The 19,916-nt window shown below is 34.2% G+C and overlaps 1 protein-coding gene across 1 annotated transcript in view; it reads right to left on the bottom strand.

Annotated features, from left to right (window-relative positions):
- Positions 1 to 19,916, bottom strand: part of UBE2H (ubiquitin conjugating enzyme E2 H) — a 130,483-nt gene that overhangs the window by 17,637 nt on the left and 92,930 nt on the right. The window contains exons 4-5 of the mRNA XM_074267944.1: positions 10,422 to 10,461; positions 9,469 to 9,521 (exon numbers count right to left, since the gene is read on the bottom strand). Of these exons, the coding sequence (XP_074124045.1) occupies positions 9,469 to 9,521; positions 10,422 to 10,461 (93 nt within the window). The remainder of the gene's footprint in view (positions 1 to 9,468; positions 9,522 to 10,421; positions 10,462 to 19,916) is intronic.

Below are 19,916 nucleotides of genomic sequence, written 5' to 3'. Positions count from 1 at the left end.
TTCTCAACTCACCATTCAAAGTAAAGTTTCCCTCTTTAAAGTCATTAATGATTTAATTGCAAAATCTAGTGGTTTTTTCTTTATCCTTTTGTTCTCTTTGGAGTTTTTGACACTTTATCACCCTCAACTCCTTTATATTCTCTTCTCACTACTTTTCAAGATACTTTCTCCCTACTTCTCACCTATCTCTCTGCCCATTTATTCTCCGTCTCTTTTGCTGTATCTCATCCACATAATGCCCAGTAAAGTATGGCCCTATAAGGTTCTGTCTCGGGCTTCTCTTTTCCTTCTGTATTATATATCCAGTGATCTCATAAGCTTCCATGGATTTCAACTATTATCTCTATGATGACAATTCTCAAATCTACTCACCCAGCCCAAATCTCTGTTGACTTCTAGTGTCAAATCTCCAACTGTCTCTTCGACACCTTAAATGGAATGACCCGATGTAATAGAGAAGCTTCGATTTAACATGTCCCCAAACAGATTTTCTTTTCTCTTATTTCACGATAACTGCTGAGAGAATACCCCTCAGTCACCTACACTCACAACCTAGGCTCCCCCTCACACCCTCCATCCCTCACTCTTCTCATATCTAATCTCTATTGCCAAGTCCTGTCAATTTTGCCTTCATGATAACTCTACCATATACCCCCTTCCCTCCTTGTTGCCCCTCAAATAAGATAAGTCATTATCCTGACTCCAAACATCTTCACTAGTTCCCCCAAATATGAAATATTTTCTTTCTTTTACTCCTGTCTTCAAGTCTCAGGTAAAATCCCACATTCAACAGGAAAACTTTCCCAGTCTCCCTTAATTCTAGTGCCCAGCCCCTGGTGATCATTTCAAAATGTAGCTTGACTACACATAGGCAAATAAATGTACAACTTGTAAATAACTAACTCCTCATTAGATTGTGACCTCTTTGAGATCAGAGCCTGCCTTATGCTTCTTTCTGTATACTCAGTATTCAGCAGTGTCTGGGACATGGAAGTGTTCACAGAAGAGATGTTTACCAACTTCCTAAAAACCCCTCTCCTTAAATTCTTGGAATATAGCACCCAAGCCCACTGCTGAACTCAAGTTGGTCATCAATGACTTTGTAATCACCTAATTATAATTACCTCTGTTCAGGAAAATGGGGTATTTCTGAATTCAAGGGAAGGAAATATATTTGGTAGGGCCAGATGGCAAAAGAATCTTAACTATAGAAATCTATGGTATGAAGGACTGAACAAAGGTAAATGGAATTGGTTATTACAAAGTCACTGGTGAACAAAACCATGGGAATATCATTTACTCTTCCAACTCTATCATATGTAATCGGTAACCAAGTCCTGACAATTCCAACTTCATAACCTTTTTCTCTACTGTCATCCTAGTACAGAGCCTCAGTATGACTGAATTATTGAAACCTCTTCAAAAACAGTCTTCCTGTCTGTACTTTATCCTTCATATACTTTTGCTAGAATAACTTTTTTTTTTTTCCTACAAAGCTCTGGTTGTCATGTTACTTTTCTGATTAGAAAATTTCAGTTATTGTCTATTACCCATTGAGCAAAAGTTAAACTTTGGCACTTAAAACTTTTCACAATCCATTTTTCAGCTTATTTCTTTATCTCTCTGTCATGAACTCTATACATTCTATCCAAATTGGACTATGTTTTATCCCTGAACATACCTTGAAATCTTCCACCTTTTTGCCTTTGCTTTGCCTAGAATGTTCTTTTCCATCCAATACTTCTTTCCTATTGAATTGCTATACATCCTTTAAAGTCTAACTCAAATATTATCTCCTTCAAGAAGCTTAATATCCCTCTCTATGAGACAGGAATGACCTTCCACCTGACATAGTGCTTTTTTTTTTTTTTAAACCACTTTAGAAGAAAAACTAGAGAACATTACAAAACACAAAATGTGTAATTTTGATTAAATTAAAAAGGTTTTGCACAAATAAAACCAATATAGCCAAGACTAGAAGGGAAGCAGAAATCTGGGAGAAAATTTTATAATCAGTGTTTCTGATAAAGGCCTCATTTCAAAAATATATAGAGGAATGACTCAAATTTATAAGAAAACAAGTCATTCCCCAATTAATAAAAGTCAAAGAATATGAAAAGATAATTTTCAGGATGAAATTAAAGACATTTCTAGTCAAATGAAAAAATGCTCTAAATTACCATTGATTAGAGAAATGCAAATTAAGACAATTCTGAGATAACATTTCACATCTCTCAGATTGGCTAAAATGACAGGAAAAAGATATTAATTAATATTAAAGGGGATGTGGGGAAATTGGGACATTAATGCACAGTTGGTGGAACTGTGAACGGATCCAGTCATTCTGGAGAGCAATTTGAAATTATGCTCAAAGGGCTATCAAACTGTGTGCATACCCTTTGATCTAGCACTGTGTACTGGATCTGTATCCCAAAAAGATCATAAAAGAAGGAAAAGGACCCACATGTGCAAAAATGTTTGTAGCAGCTCTTTATGTAATGGCAAGGAACTTTAAAACAAGTGGATGTCCATCATTTGGGGAATGGCTGAATAAGTTATAGTTTATGAATGTAATGGAATATTACTGGTCTATAAGAAATGATAAGCAAGGTAATTTTGGAAAAACCTGTAAAGACTTACATAAACTGATGCTAAGTGAAATGAACAGAGCAAAAAACATTGTACACAGAAACAAGAAGATTATGTGATTATGCGATCAACTGTGATAGACTTGGCTCTTTTCAACAATTAGATGATTCAAAGCAATTTCAATAAAACTGAGAAAGTACCATCTGCATCCTAAGAGATAACTATGGAAACCAAATGTGGATCAAAGTAATGGTTTTTGTTGTTGTTTTTTGTTTGCTTGCTTTTCTTTCTTGTGTTATTTTTTCTCCTTTTAAATCTTTTAAAATATATCTTATTGAAACCATTTCCCACATACAGCACAAGGCTTTACGTGGTAAGGCTTGCCAAATGAAAAATCAGAATAACCAGATTTTTTAAAATAGGAAGAACTCCTTGAGAATAGAAGTGTAAGCCAAGAAATAGTCAAACTACATTCTAGATCAAAGCACTTGGATGGTTAACTTGATGAAACACTGAAGCAATATGAAGCAATCAATGAAAAATCTGGCAAATTTGGGTACATCTACTCCAAAACAATCATTGAAATGCAGACAATTCTGTGGTGTAGGAAAGGGAAATTACCAAAACCATGGGCCACTAAAACATTGTGACATCAGCAAGTACATTGTCTTGAGATAATGAAGTTAAGTGATTAACACACAGCTAGTGTTAAGTTCCTACAGACAGATTTGAACTCAGGTCCTCTCAACTCCAAGGTCAGTATTCTTATCCACTGTGCCACCTAATTGCCCCACAAATATATTTTTAGAGTAGCAAACCAGGACCATATAATTTGGTCATTTAAGAGAGATCATTGTAAAAATGTTGACCTATTTATCAAATAAGTTCATCAAACCCCCCAAAATCATAGTGTGTGTGTGTGTGTGTGTGTGTGTGTGTGTGTGTAAACACCCTGTGTATTTAACAACGGCAAAAAATTGAAGAATTAATGGAATTGCTCAAACTAAACTTTGAAGGAAATAAATTCTTTCTCATCAAAATTTATGTGGTCCTTCCTTAACATGACTGAAGATCTTCAGAATATGGGTTCCAAAAAAGAAGAATGTTGTCATTTAAATCAAAATTCTTGTTTTTATTTCTTCTTCTGAAGTCTTGTTTAAATCTGGAATGACCCTTCTTACCTGAGGGAATGCAAACAAAAGCATCATCATAACTACAAAATTTGTTATTAACCTATTAAATAAGGGCAGTTAATAGGCAACTAGGCATTCTAGTACTTTTTGCAGCTCCCATTTAAATTTAGCATCAAGAAATCACTGAGCAATAACTCAGAGTGTCCTATAGTTTACAAAATATTTATTTAAAAAATATTTTAAAAATAAATTCCATACTGAATCCAAGAGTAAGTGCCTATCAACACGGGAGACAATCATTCACTTCATGATAAATGCTAGATTCTAGAAAAGGAAACAAACTGGAGTGTAAGTCCATAAATTAAGTTGTGAGACATCTTGGAACTCTGTTGTTACTCAGTTGTTTTTCAGGTGTGTCTTTCTTTTTTTTTTTTTTTTCCTTTTTGGTAGAAATTTGTTATTTTTCTTCTTCAGATCATTTTATATATGAGGAAACAGAGTTAAGTGACTTGCCCAGGGTCACACAGCTAGTTAACTATAAGAGGCCACATATAAATTCAACTTTCCCTGACATCAGGCCCAAAGCTCCAACTTCTAGCAGTTTATTTTGGAACTACCCAGGAGCCAAAATGGAAACTACCTTTTGTCAAGATTTCAAAATAAGCAATAAATTAATTACTGATTCTGAAGCACTGGCTTCGTAATAGAGAACACAAAAAGAGTGTGTGTGTGTTGATTGCAGATTATCATGAAATGTATATCACTACTGAATTCCAAATAATTTCTCAATCCCAAAGAATATTAGGCTGTGTGTGGCTGATTAATTTTTTGGGTTATATATCAACACCATCTGAAGATCTCCTAGTTTTTAGATATGGTGTACATTGAAAGTTGGTCATGGAATGAAGTATCATCGGAGATTATTACCAAATCCAACAGTCTACCATAGTCAACATTTCTTGAATATCAAGCCCTGGAAATAAAACACTAAGAGACTTGTTATGAAATCTGTTTCAAAGACAATATAATGTTTGTGACATGATTTCTCAATTCTAATCAAATAGTAATTGTGAACCAATAAACCATTCATGAAGACCAAAAAAACCATATACTTCTACTTGGCATAAACAGACAGAAATGCTGTAAACACACAAGCTCCAAAAAACAAAAACAACAACAACAACAACAAAAAAAAACCCGAAGTATTTTGAAACAAATTATTTTGGCCACTATATGAATGACTGCTTAACATGCTTCCCTTAAGCTGTGTAACAATGGACCCGAGATAACGCTTTTAATTCACAGAAAAAAAGTGAAATTAGATTTGAAAAATTTTAAGTCATTTCACAGAAGCATTAAGGTACACTGACTGAAGTAGTTTATGGAACTCTGAAGAATAATGGAAGAAAAGTTTAATCTTTAACAGTTTCAATAAAAATTAGATCTTGATTATTATTCTAAAGAGGAAAGGTAATTAAAGGTAGAGTACCTAGGCAAATTTACAATAGCTAAAATCATGTGATTTTACTAGATTGCTAGGTTTTAAATCTCCCCCCCCAAAAAAAAAATCCTTAAAATTACAAGGATTTTGGAATCTGGATTCTTTCCCCTAAAAACTGATCATAGAAAATATTCATGTAAAAATTCACTGGAGAAGTAGATAGATTAAAAAGGCAGCTTCAGATATTGATGTATCTTGGGGGAAAATCTACATACATTTTATGACCATCTCCCTCAAAATTTAAAGAAAAATTAATTTGTACAGAAATGTAAGAACTTTAACAATTTTTTTCATTTTCTAGTTGAGTATTTAAGTTTATAGTCAATTTTTTATCTATGTTATTAATGTCAAATTATCTATCTTCTAAAGCTCTCAGAATAAAATCTGCTACAAGAAATGGACAAAACGAAAATGAAATATTTATGACAATCTTTTTCATTACAGATTTTGAAATTATATAGATATCTGGGGAAGAGTTTGCAAAGCCCTCAGAAAGTGGGTAAGGTATGGAGAAAAGTCACACAGAATAAGAAAATAAATACAAATCACTAAATCTGCACCATGGGAAGAAAATAATCATATTGATAAACTGAAAGCTCTCTAAGCATCAAAGTATTGTTGTCTATTAATCCATTTGATTTCACTTTGGTAAAATCTAAGGGTCATTTTTTTTTGTATTTTTTTTTTAATTTAATAGTTTAATAACTGTCTTTGTTGGTGGCTTTTCATCTTATAAATTTTTAAAATAAAAAATGAAGAAAAACTACATAGAATCATACATTAAAGCTGGGAAGGATCTTCTTCCTCCCAGTTATCTAACTTAATTCTTTTTAGTGATACAGAAATAATAACTTTTAACATACCATACCTTGGCAGCTAGATGGCGCAATGGATGGAGCACCTTCCCTGGAGTTCAAACTTAACATTCATAGCTATAGGACCTTGGGCAAATCACTTCTAATTGTTACTCCCCCACACCCACACCATGCCTCCTTGCTTTTTACCCTCCATTATTTCTCTATTATGAGAAACTCTTTCAGTTTGAACAGACAATTTAAAAAATTTTTTCCAATCTTCAAAATACCTTCTCATTACTCTATGTAGCCCATAATCTTGTATTGAAAGATCCTTACACAATTAAACATTGTTAACTCAGGTCAACTCCATAATGCTTTAATTTATATTTTGTTTACTCTGGGAGAAAAAAACAAAAAACAAAAAAACATGCTACCATCTTCATCACTTCAACCATTTTTTTTCTTTAAAATCTGGGTTGGTAGGATATACTATAACATTTAATATGTATGGGAATGCCTGCCATCTAGGGGAGGGGATGAAGGGAAGGAGGGAAAAATTCGGAACAGAATGGAGTACAAGGGATAATGTTGTAAAAAATTACCTATGCATATGTACTGTCAAAAAATGTTATAATTCTAAAATTAATAAAAAAAATAATTAAAATCTGGGTTGGGATGACTTGGATTAGCAAACAAATTTTTCTGATGAAAGTTAAATAAAAAAATCTAAGGAAGTGTCTATTTTATATGAATAAAAATTAACTTGTAGTATCTAATCTAAATATTCTACAAATGCAATTTAAAAAAACCATCATATTAAATAATCCAGGGAGTTTGCAATATAAGATCAAAACTTTGCATCTTTAGAAAACTGTTTAATCAGCTTAAGAACATGTGTTCTTTGCTGTGTTGTTCCTTCTTTCCCCCATAAGCCATAACTTCTCCCTAAGATTTTTTATTGTAAGCAAGGTTAAGAAATGATCAGTTCTTGAATGGCAAGCCTAGGAAGAACCCAAGACCAAACAAAGTACTCTATCTAATCAGCACTCCCTCTTTGACTCTCAATCTATACTTCGCTCTGAAAACTAGGACAGCAGATTTAGGCAATGGCTACTGTTCCTGGATAAAGATAAGGACACTTTAATGTAAAAAACAGAGAGTCTTTTTCAAAAAGAATCCTTTCTACTTCAGGATAACAATGAATTTCTCTTAACTCTATAATCATGTTACCCCTATATTTTTAGATAAGTTATGTGGTTGCTTTGGGGGCTCTCTTCTATGAACTATGCCCAAAGGATATAAAACTGTGCATATCCTTTGGTCCAGCAGTGTCACTACTGGATCTGTTCCCAAGAAAGATCATAAAAGAGGGGAAAGGACCCACATGTGCAAAAATGTTTGTAGCAGCTCTTTTTGTACTAACAGGGAAAACTGAGTTGGATGCCATCAGTTGGAGAATGGCTGAATAAGTTATAGTATATGAATGTTATGGAATATTATTGTTCTGTAAGAAACAATCCGCAGGATGATTTCAGAAAGACCTGGAAAGATTTACATGAACTGATGCTGAGTGAAATGAACCAAGAGAACATGACACAGCAAAAGAAAGATTATATAATGACTAACTATGATGGACTTAGGTCTTCACATCAATCTAGTGATCCAAGACAATTTTGGAAATAGAAAATGCCATCCACATCTAAAGAGAGGACTATGGAGACCAAATGTAGAATGATGCACACTATTTTCACCTTTTTCTTGGTTTGCTTTTTTCTCTTTCATTGTTTTGATTTTTTTTTTCCCACAACATGATTAATATGAAAATATATTTAAAATGACTGTACATGTAAAATCTTCATCAGATTGCTTGCAGTCTTGGGGACAGAAGGAAAAAAATTTGAAAATCAAAATCTTACAAAGGCTAAATGATATATATATAATTGGAAAAAAATGAAATACTATTGAAATTTTAATTTAAAAAATACAATAAAAAGAATCACATAAATAAAAATAAAATCCATGTCTCCTTTCCCCTTCTATTTTTCCAACAGTTAAAAATAATCTTGTACATAGGCACTGAATAAATATGTGTTTATTTAGGAGAGATGAAAACTTAGCAATATAATCTGTAAAATAAAAATGTTCCTTGAGCAATCTGGAATTATGCCCAAAAAGTTATCAAAATGTGCATACCCTTTGATCCAGCAGTACTACTACTGGGCTTACATCCCAAGGAAATACTAAAGAAGGGAAAGGGACCTGTATGTGCCAAAATGTTTGTGGCAGCCCTTTTCGTAGTGGCTAGAAACGGGAAAATGAATGGATGTCCATCAACTGGAGAATGGTTGGGTAAATCATGGTATATGAAGGCTATGGAATATTATTGTTCTGTAAGAAATGATCAACAGGATGAATCCAGAGAGGCTTGGAGAGACTTACATCAACTGATGCTGAATAAAATGAGCAGGACCAGGAGATCATTATACACTTCAACAATGATACTATATGAGGATGTATTCTGATGGAAGTGGATATATTCAAAGAGAAGAGCTAATCCAATTCCAATTGATCAATGATGGACAGAATCAGCTACACCCAGAGAAGGGACACTGGGAAATGAGTGTGAACTGTTAGCATATTTTGTTTTTCTCCCCAGATTATTTTTACCTTCCGAATCCAATTCTTCTTTTGCAACAACAACAACAACAACATCTGCACATATATATTGTACCTAAGATATACTATAACATATTTAATATGTATGGGAATGCCTGCCATCTAGGGGAGGGGGTGGAGGGAAGGAGGGGAAAAATTCGGAACAGAAGGGAGTACAAGGGATAATGTAAAAAAATTAACTATGCATATGTACTGTCAAAAAAAAAATGTTATAATTATAAAATTAATTTTTAAAAAATGTTCCTTGATGGAAGAGGGAATTTGGCTTTTGTCTTTATATTTCTGGCACCTATCCTAAAGTAGATATTTGATAAATGTTTGCTAAATTGGTGACCCAGGCTAAATTATCTTCTCTATCACTGTATCCTAAAGGGAAACCAGACAAGGCTGGTGAGTACACCATGAAATAGACAATTTTTATCCTAGAGACATAACTTGCTTTCAAAAACATGTTTCCCTAATGGAATTTTCCAGATTTAAAAGAAGATGAAGTAGGACTAAAAATGTATACAGAAATTCACACAATTCATGTGTTTATCTCCCTACATATACAGGGCTTACACTAAGATATTTTTTGTCACATTATTAGTTAAAACTTATACTTTGGTATAGGGCAGATAATCTTTAATGAATATATTTTCGAACCAAGTACATAAAATGGGAATACAATTCCCAACAAAAACTTTAAAAAAATAAAATGAGAGGACCAAATTAACATTCTTTAAGAAATATATGATCACACATTCAGAAAATATGCCACTAAAAAACTCACCATACAGAGCTGTCCAAGTTTGATTAATTACATCTAGACACACAGTTCCTGATCTGAAAAAGACAGAAAGAGTGACATTTTAAGAAATTTAGTCTCTTGGTGCATTCTATTTCTCATTATAAAATGAAACATATTTTGGTTATTATTTTAATTGATCATTTTATAAAATAATTTTGTCAGTATTTATGATAAATATTTATGGAAGAAAAAACAATGTTGAGATGCTTATTAGATACACTCAAAAAGGATGTAAACAACAGAGCAATAGTACTGAATTTTAAGGTCTCTCCATAACAATAAAAGAAAATGTACATCTATATTTGCTTCAATGACAGTAAAAGTGAGACTCAACTATAAACATTTATAGTTACATTTATTTTCATTAACAGGATTGTTTAAAAAAAAAAAAAAAGTACAATTGAACGATGATCAACTGTGAAAGACTTGGCTACTCTTAGTCAACACAATGATCCAAGACAGTCCCAAAGGACTCATGATGAAAAAAAGCGATTTCAATCCCCAAAGAGAGAGCTGATGAACTGAGTACAAGAAGGAAAAATGTAAATTTTTTTTTGGTGATAGGGCTAACATGAAAATATGTTTTACATGATTTTACATATATCATTGACATTATATTGCGTTCTTTCTCAATGAATTGGGGGAGGAGGGAGGTAAAAGAGAAGAAATTTGAAACTCAAAAAAAATTTATTTAGGAAAAGTAAATAAATATAAGAAAATATAAGTTACATAGTGGTCTTAACAACCAACTTCCTCTAGGGCATCAAACGTTCACAATTTACAAATACAAATGTTTGCAGATTCTGAAATTTTTGTGTATCATTTTTTGTTTGGTTATTTTGGTTTTTTTTTTTTTTTTGTTAAAAATAAAACAAAGATCTCTAACTTAGAAGTACTTCCTACTAAAATTTTAAACTATTTGAAATTTTACTTACGCTTCATCAATGTTGGGATGGAAAATTTTATTCATGAATCCTGTAAAAAGAAATGTTAATTAGTAGCAAAAAATATCCAAAGAACAGTTTGCAGATTTCAAAATGAGTTCTCTCAAATAGTTTCAACACTTCTAAATAAATGTGATAATAGACCCCCAAAAAATTTTTTAATACTAAAGGTTTGTTATTACTAAGTTATTAAGATAACTCTATAGAAACATATTATACAATTTTGCAAGCCAATATGTTTGAAGGGAGAACTGTTTTCTATATACAAATGCTTTTCAACAAGGCTATTGTTTTGTTTTTTTAAAAGGTATAGCTCAAGAAAATAATACTAAATATTAAAAGTTTCATACTGTTAAGAAGTCTATTAAAACATCTGGTGTTCAATACTAATTTCTAAATGTATTAAAACATTTGGTGTTCAATACTAACTAACTTCTCCTTCTCATGATCCTTATTGGAGGTTACCCAAATATATGGGGGGTTTGGCACTAAAAAACTTCACAAACCTCAAAACAGCCAGATAACTTTAGCAAGGACAATGACTCAGTGGACTAAAACATAGCCTTCAATTCTATTATGCTCATTTGTATAAATTTATGTTTGAAGAAAACTACAGGGTCTTGAGAAATGGCTCAAAAAAGTTAATTTTTTTTTCTATATAAAAATACTCAAATTGTAAACAGTTAAATTTGGTACCAATCAGTTCCATTATATTCTTCTGGATTAACAAGTATACGATAGAGAAGGACAATATCTGAATTCCTCAAAGCCCATCTCATCCAACTCATACCTAAGCAGAGTCTTTCCATCTCATCACCACTTTTACACAAATATTCAGAACAAGTGGTCTTTCAGACTCCTGAAGACTTCCACCAAGAGGGAAATAAACTATCCCCTGAAACATACTTAAGGATAAACTGATTTTTAAAAGAATTGCTTCCATTCAATCCAACTACCTCTTATTAAATGCGTACTGTATGCAGTAGGATTAAACAATACTTCCTGCCTTTAGGGATCTACATTTTATTCAGGGAGACAAATTACTCATACAGAGAAGGAAATACATAATAATTTGAGAAGGGAGAAATCACTAACATCTAATGAGATCAAGAAAGACACTCCACAGAGTACAGTAAGTTAGTTCAGTCACAAAGGAAGCATGGGGGAGAGGTCTAAGAATCAGAAAGAGGAGTGCATTGCAAGCATGAAAGTCAAAATGTATTGGTATTCAGGGAATACCAAGTAAACAAGTTTGACAGGAACACAGAGTACAAAGGGGGAAAGTCTGAAAAGGATATTCTGGAGCCAAGTTGTAAGACTCTGAAAGGCCAAAATGTGCTTCTCTGAAACTTCCATCAATTGTTCATGGAAGGAGGAGTCAGAAGCAGAATAAATCTGGTCCTTCTTCCATGGGATAGCTCTTCAAGGATTTCCAGATAATTTTCACATCATTCCTTTCCTAATAAAGATTCTCATCTTCAAGCTAAACATCCTTAGTTCCATCAACTAATCTTTGTATGGCATTCTGGAATTTGGAATTCTGATTGCTATCCTCATGACATATATGCAACTTGTGTCGATGTCCTCCCTGAAATATGGTTCACAATAAATACTCTGATGAAAGAAATTTCTTAGTAAACTAAAAATAGTGTTATAATTTTTCAATTAGTTTGTCTTTGGTTATCATCAATTTTTAGGCAAATCAAGATCTAATATCCAATCTGATGTTACATTATAGTAGTGTTTTCTTACTTTGACTGGATTCATCCTATGTTTAAAAGTTTAAAATCCTCATCTACTTTCAACAATATTTAAACCTACCCATTTGGACATCCCTAATGCAGCCTTTAATTTTTATACTTTGTTTCTTTTCTGTTATTACTGTGGTTTTTTGGTTATTGTTGTTTTTGGGGGAGAAAGGAAGAAAAGTGACAGTGAGGTCATGTGTATTAAAAAACTGAGAAAACCCTTTCTGCCAATGAAAATCTGAAATAGTTCTTAGCTTAAAATTAAGAGTGTTGTTTAACTTAGAGGAGCTTAACCTCTCCATCATAGAGGCATTCGATATCAAAGGGATGACTGAATCCAGGTCTTTCTGACTGGGCACTCTAACCACTACACTACTTGTTTCTCACTCTATATACATGATACTATATTAACCAAATAACTTTTTATCCCCAAAGTTTAAAAAAAAAAAAATCAAAGCTGACTTGTCAATAGTAAAATAAATACTTATTGGTCAGTACATTTTTAAAAAGTATCCTAATTTTCAGATTATTTCCTACCACATATGACATTTTCAATCAAACAATCAATGAAGATTATCTAAAAAAGAAAATAATTCTACCTAACAAGGACAAGAGATATTCATTGAATTAAAATTCTATAACCTAAAAAAAAAAAAAAATTCTATAACCTTTTACTAGATTTAAAAAACTCTTTGCAGCTTTTTTTTATTTTTCCCTCCTTAAAGATAAGAAAAAGAGGGAAAATTGAGATAACCTGTTCCCTTTCAACTTTTCCCTATTCCCTCCAAAAAGAATATAGTCAAACTACACTGGCTTACTGACAGCTTCTCAAACATGTTACCTCAAGCCATATTCTTCCTACTTTGGGAATGAAGTCTGCCCCCAAAGCTAATCTTTGTCCAGATCTGTAGACTCTGGGTTTATCAGGCTTCTTTGAAAACTCAGTTCAAAACTCACCTTCCCCAGTTATTCCCTCAGCTGGTTAATTTCAGATTACTTCCACTGACCCTATATTTCTTCTATACATAGTTAATTATACATTGTCCCAACCATTGGAATTTACATTTGCTTAAGGATTTTCTTTGTATCCCCAGAACTTAGCATAGTGCTGTTTAATAAATTCACGCTGGCTAACCAGTATAAGACCAGAGGGTCTTATACTTATTGTCTTAGACAATAGAAGAATTCCAGTCCTTAAATACTTTCATCAAGAGTACAAACTAACCTAAGACTGTATACTACTACTATTATCTGCTCTTGATAGTGCAGTAGGACACTCAAAGTGTTTTTTCATACATAATCTCTATTGCTAGGAGTCATTTACAGGTCTCCCTATGCGATCTCATCTCATATTTTGCTATGCAACGCACCAATTCACTGAAGGAATACCAGGCATTCTAGGAATTAGGAAGATCAATTTCAAATCTGATCTCAGATACTGAACACTCAGAAATATGGCTGGGTGACCTTGGCTAAGTCATTTAAACTCTATTGACCTTAATTTCCTGGAAAAGAAAATGGTAAACAAGTCTAGTATCTTTGCCAAGAAAATCCCCTGGACAATCTAGTCCAAAGGGTCATGAAGAGTGGGACAATTGAAGAACAACAAATGATATCAATTGTTCCTCTAACTTCAATATTGTAAACAGTTCAAGTCTAAGAAAAATCAGCAATGAGATTCCTTATTCAACTAATTTAGTTATGGTTTGGTGATTCAAATATACTATTCTCTGTTCAGTAGTCACAAAAAAAGTTTAATTAAATTATTTCTACTAGATTAAGAGTTTTTTGGACTATTGGTCCCTGATTTTGGCAGCTCAGTAAAACCTATGGATTTCTTTCTTAGAAAGAGGTTGCTCTTAGCATAGGATAGTTTACCTCTCAGACCTGTGGAAGAGGAATGAATTTATGTCCAAAGAAGAACTAGAGATCATTATTGATCACAAAGTAGAAAACTTTTATTATATCAAATTGAAAAGCTTTTGTACAAACAAAACTAATGCAAACAAGATTAGAAGGGCAAACGATAAAACTGGGAAAACATTTTTACAGTCAAAGGTTCCAATAAAGGCCTTATTTCTAAAATATATAGAGAATTGATATTTATATTTATAAGAAATCAAGACATTCTCCAATTCTCAGATGAAGAAATTGAAACTATTTCTAGCTATATGAAAAGATGCCCCAAGTCATTATTAATCAGAGAAATGCAAATTAAAACAATTCTGAGATAACATTTCACATCTCTCAGATTGGCTAAAATGACAGGAAAAAGATATTAATTAATATTAAAGGGGATGTGGGGAAATTGGGACATTAATGCACAGTTGGTGGAACTGTGAATGGATCCAGCCATTCTGGAGAGCAATTTGAAATTATGCTCAAAGAGCTATCAAACTGTGTGCATACCTTTTGATCCAGTAGTGCCATTACAGGGCCTGTATCTCAAGGAAATAATAAAGGAGAGAAAAGAACCCACATTCTGGGTCCTTTTATAGTAGCCCTTTGTGTAATGGCAAGGAATTGGAAACTGAGTGGATGCCCATCAGCTGGAGAATGGCTGAATAAGTCATAATAATTTCAGAAAGGCTGGAAGAGATTTACATGAATTGATGCTGAATGAATTGATTAGAACCAAGAAAACACTGCACATAGGAACAAGATTATGTGATGTTTATCAACTCTGACGAACATGGCTATTTTAAACAATGAGGTGGTCCAATTCCAATGGTTTTGTGATGAAGACAAGCTATCTACACCCAGAGAACTTTGTGGGGACTGAGTGTGGATCACAACATAGTATTTTAACTTCTTGTTGTTTGCTTGTGTTGTTTTTTTTTTTTCCTTTCTCATTCTTTTTTCCCTTTTTGGTCCGATTTTTTTCATGCAGCATGATAAATCTGTATTGAAGAATTAAACATGTTTAACATAGATTGAACTACTTGTCTATGGGAAGGAAGTACAGAGTAGGGAGACGGGAGGGAGAAAAATATGGAACACAAGGTTTTGCAGCAAGGATGAATGTTAGTAACTATCTTTGCATATATTTTGAAAATAAAAAGCAATTATTAAAAAGTAAAAAAATGTATTGTTGCCTACATTCATAACTGAAGGAAATGCTAGATTTCAGTTGCAGTTTAGTGAAAATATATTATTTTGCTTATTCAAGTTTCAAGACCCCTGAAAAATCTGTTTCTATTCTCTAGGTTAAGAATGCCTATCCTATCCCAAAGGACTAATGGTGAGTCATACTATCCAGCACCAGAGAAAAAGCTGATATTGTTTGAATATAGACTGAAACGTGCTATTTATCACTTTCTTTCATTTTTCTTTTAATTGAAGACTTTTTGTTTAAAATAATTAATATATCTTATATAACTGCAAATGTGTAACCTATCTGATTGCTTACTGTTGTTTCAAGGAAGGGGAAAGAGTTGGAGAGAGGGATAACATTGGGAACTCAAAACTTTACATAAAAATATTTTTTTAAAAATTTGTCTTAAACCAAAAAGAAAAAGGAAAAAAAAGTCTCCTCACCAATGGGATTGCTAAACCAAAATTTTTGGACAGCAGCTTGAATCAATCAAGGAAAATGAAATATTAGCAATTTAAGTCACCATTTTAGGAACTCATTTCCCACAGGAGTCTTGGATTTTTCAAAGTCATATTTGCAAGAAACAGATGTTTCTAGAAGGACTGCCTACATTTAAAAATTGTTCTATTTCATCAGTGTTTTGCTTCTAAGCCTAGAGACCCCCTCTAAATTACTTTGTCAATTTGGTTTTAAAAATTAAATCTGTCAATATTCTTCTCAGTTACAAAAAATACCAAACAACTGAAATGACCTATAAACAACTGGGGGAAAGAGAGAGAAGGAAAGGAGAGAGAAGAAAAGAATGATCAAATCTCCACAATAAACAGAAAATCTCTCAAATGGATTGACTCAAATACCCAATATAAAATTAAGATCAAATGTTTTGAGTAATTTACAAACATTATCTAAACATGTAATGCTAAGTAGAGCAATGAATTAAGAGTCTCTTGCTGAATATCAAGGACTAACCTTTGATAACAAGGCCACTGACTCAGCATAATTTTTTTCTTGCTGTAGAAACCAGAAGATGATATGCTCAACTCAAAAGCACAAGCGAGGTTTTGTATCTTTCTTAATATTTTAACAGAAATGGAAGCAATCTGAGCTACTATAAGCACCTTGGAAATGGAATACTATTATTATATTCATTTCCTCTCGGCCAAAGTAGGTTTTGGCAAATCCCTAAACCATACTGTATTTTGGTAGAATATAAAGCGCAGTATTCTCCAAAACCATTTATGCCAGGTAACACTCAACTTTATGTAAGGTTATGAACTAGCAATATTCTTTCACATAGCACTATACAAATGTTTTTCAAAGTGATTCTCATAACAATCCTGTGAAATAGCCTAGATATTATTAAGTCAGATTTACAGGCAGATGACCTGCCCAGAAAGGAAGCACCTGAGACAGGATTCAAACTCAGAAGTACTAAGCTCAAATCTGTAATCATCATATTACATATTGTCTCTGGGGCTCAAATTGCTTTTAAGTGAGTATGTGGAAAACAGTAATGTCTAACTAGCAATTAGGTGACATAAAATGTAAATCATTTACAAAAGCCATGATGTATTGGATAATTTTGCTTGAAGTAATGGATGAAATTTTTTAAACATTTCTTTTCACTGAAATATTCTCAGTTAATAGACCTGGGAAATGTTTTAAAAAATCAATAAGCACTTTCAAGGACCTACTATGTGCTAGACACAATGTTAAGCACTAGAAACCTAAAGAAAGAAAAAGCCAGTTCCCTGCTTTTAATGAGATTAGAGTTTACAGAAATTAGGGGCTGGCATTAAGGGAGAATAGGGAAAGCGTCTAACAACAAAAGATGGAAATTTAGCTGGCACCTAAAGGAAGCAGAGAACTCCAAACATGGAAGAGAGTTTTCATGAAAATGCCCAGCGTTGGAAGATAGAATGTCTTTGCAGGTGCCACAACCCAGCAGAATACTGGGGAACAGGAAGTGGGAGGGGGAGGTTAAGGTATAACAAGCCTGGAAGGAGGGGTCCAGGTTCTGAAGAGCTTTGAAAGCCAAATTGAGGAATTTATACTTAATCTTTATACTTGATCCTGAAAGAGACAAGCATGCACTAGAATTTAATGAAAGAGGAAAGGGGGAGGGCAGGGGTGTACGTGATTAGAAGGGTTGTTCTGATAGCCAATTAGAAGATGGAACAGGATTTGAGGGGATTTGAGGAAGGGAAATCAAAAAGCAGGATATGACAATAATCCAGGTGAGAGATGATGAGGGCCTGCACCAAGCTGGCTGCAGTGTCAGGAGAGAAGGGTGTATAGGAGATCATGGAGATAAAAATTTTATTATTTATCATGGAGATAAAAACCCAAAGAATGTAGAAACAGACTGGATACAGAAAGTGACACAGTTCAAGAGGACAAGAGTGGAAGGCCTGGGTCACTGGGAAGAGGCAGCCCGGCAGATGGCGGGCAGAGCCGATTCCAAATCTCTAAAGGAGGGGAGGAAATATGGTGCAAAAGTCAGGAGAGAGATTGGAGATAGTTAGAGATCTAAAACCATCAGCACCTCTGAAAATCAACTGGTGATGACCACCAAGTGAAACAGGGAAGAGGGAGAAAGGAAGACAGCCCAGCACAGAGTACTGTCTGGAGCACTCCCAGACACGGGAGGAGTCACAATGTGAAGGAAGGAGATGACAAAGGAACAAGAGTAACCTGGAGAGGAGAGCATGGAGGATCCCTGAGGGGAACAGCAGTGTCAAAGCTTCAGAGAGTACGAGGATGGAGAAGGGGCCATCAGATATGGCAACCAAAACAAGACTGCTGACGTTCGGTAGAAGGACAAGGTGGGAAAGTGACCTGAGGAAGTGCCCATGTCAATGGCCTTCTCAAGTGCAGCCACAAAAGAGAGGCGTGAGGAGGTAACTAATCGGACAGACTGGCCAAGTGAGGGGTTTGGGGCATAAGCTAAAACACGAGGCTGCTTGTAGGCAGTAAGGAAATTATATGTAAAGGGGGGTGGGGGGAGAGGAGTCGGCAGAGATGGCAATCTGCTAAAGAGAGGGTATCACGTGTTCAGCAAAGGGAGATGGGACTATAAGGGAGGCAATAACAACAGAAGGTTTCTGGGAGATGGGATTAGAAGAAGGAATAAGGAGATTATCTTGAGAAAAAACTTGGTTTTTTTCCAGTGGAATATGAAACAAGTCTTTCAGCTGATGAGTAAAGTGAGCAGAACCAGGAGAACATTGTACATAGTAACAACAAAATTACGTGATGATCAACAGTGATAGACTTGGTTCTTTTCTGCAATGCAGTGATTTAAGGCAACTTTAATAGACTTGTATTGGGAAAGCCATCTGCACCTAGAGACAGAACTATGGAGAATTGGATCAAAACATATTTTAACCCTTTTTTTACCTCTCTGCTTTTTTATTCTTGTGGCTTTTTCCCTTTTGGCCTGATTTTTCTTGTACAACATGACAAATGTGGAAATATGTTTAAAAGAATTTCACATGTTTAACCCTATTAAATTGCTTGCTGTCTTGGGGAGAAGGGGAAGATAAGGAAGAGAGAGAGAAAAATTAGAACACAAAATCTTACAAAAATTGATGGTGAAAACCATATTTACTTTTTTTTTTTTTTTTTGAAAAATAAAATACTAATGAGAAAAAAAATGCAGCCAAGTGGGCAAAGGGAAGAGTAGTTATGGAAGGCTTGAGGAAAGATAAAAAGATCTAGAAGAGCTGCTATGGTGACTGGGACAGTGAATTTAATTATGGAGGTATAATAGGGCAGTTTTGCATCCATGAAGACCCAGAAGAGATTATGTAACAAATTTGTAGTGCATAGCATGGTCTCATGATTTTCTCTAGGTTCATCCACCAGCATTTGAGAAGGAATGAAGGCAGCAGAGAGTGGGAGCAAACCGAAAAATATCAACAATAACTGGAGAAGGGAGTAGAGAAGAACACAGTAGAGCTGAATAGTTAATCAAAGGGACAAAATGGGGAAAAGAAGGAGATACAGATAATGATGGTCTGGGAAAGGAGAAGCTGAGGGATGAATAGTCACAATGAGCACCACAAAGAGAGTTTGATGTAAGCATAGTAAAAGATAGAAGTGGAACAGCAATAAGACTATAAAGAAAGAGTTTATGAAGATGCAAGTGGAATAATTGTGGATGATGGCAAGATCTGAGGTGATGAAGCATTCAACAGCTGCCAGAATAACTGAATGAGTGGAATGAATTTCTTAAGGAGAGGTCACTGAGTAATGTTAGTAGAGCAAGAACCTAGCGTTAGAAAGGAACATTCTAATGCCCCCACAGACTTAAAGGGACTAGAAATTGCTGGAAAGAGTCACCAGGAAGGTTGCACTGACAGGAGCTAGCCAGGAACTGAATTCAGTGTGCAAAGAAAGGAGCAGGTCTCCTCAGTGGTTGGCAGACAACAGCCACTGGTTATCTTGTTAGCTGGGAGATACGAATAAAAGCAACTCCCAAGAAAAAAAAAACTCCAATGGTGCAGAGCAGCAATGGGAACTAAGGCATAATCTAACATCCCAAATACAACCAATGAGGAGGAAGAAGAGAAAGGGGGCAGAGCGTAAAGTGAAAACAGGAGTGAAAATGAACCCAGTACTAGAGAGAGCATCCAGAGAAGC

The sequence above is a fragment of the Sminthopsis crassicaudata genome, chromosome 5 (genome assembly GCF_048593235.1).
Source record: "Sminthopsis crassicaudata isolate SCR6 chromosome 5, ASM4859323v1, whole genome shotgun sequence".
NCBI classification, from domain to species: domain Eukaryota; kingdom Metazoa; phylum Chordata; class Mammalia; order Dasyuromorphia; family Dasyuridae; genus Sminthopsis; species Sminthopsis crassicaudata.
This window is presented reverse-complemented; position numbering and strand designations above follow the sequence as displayed.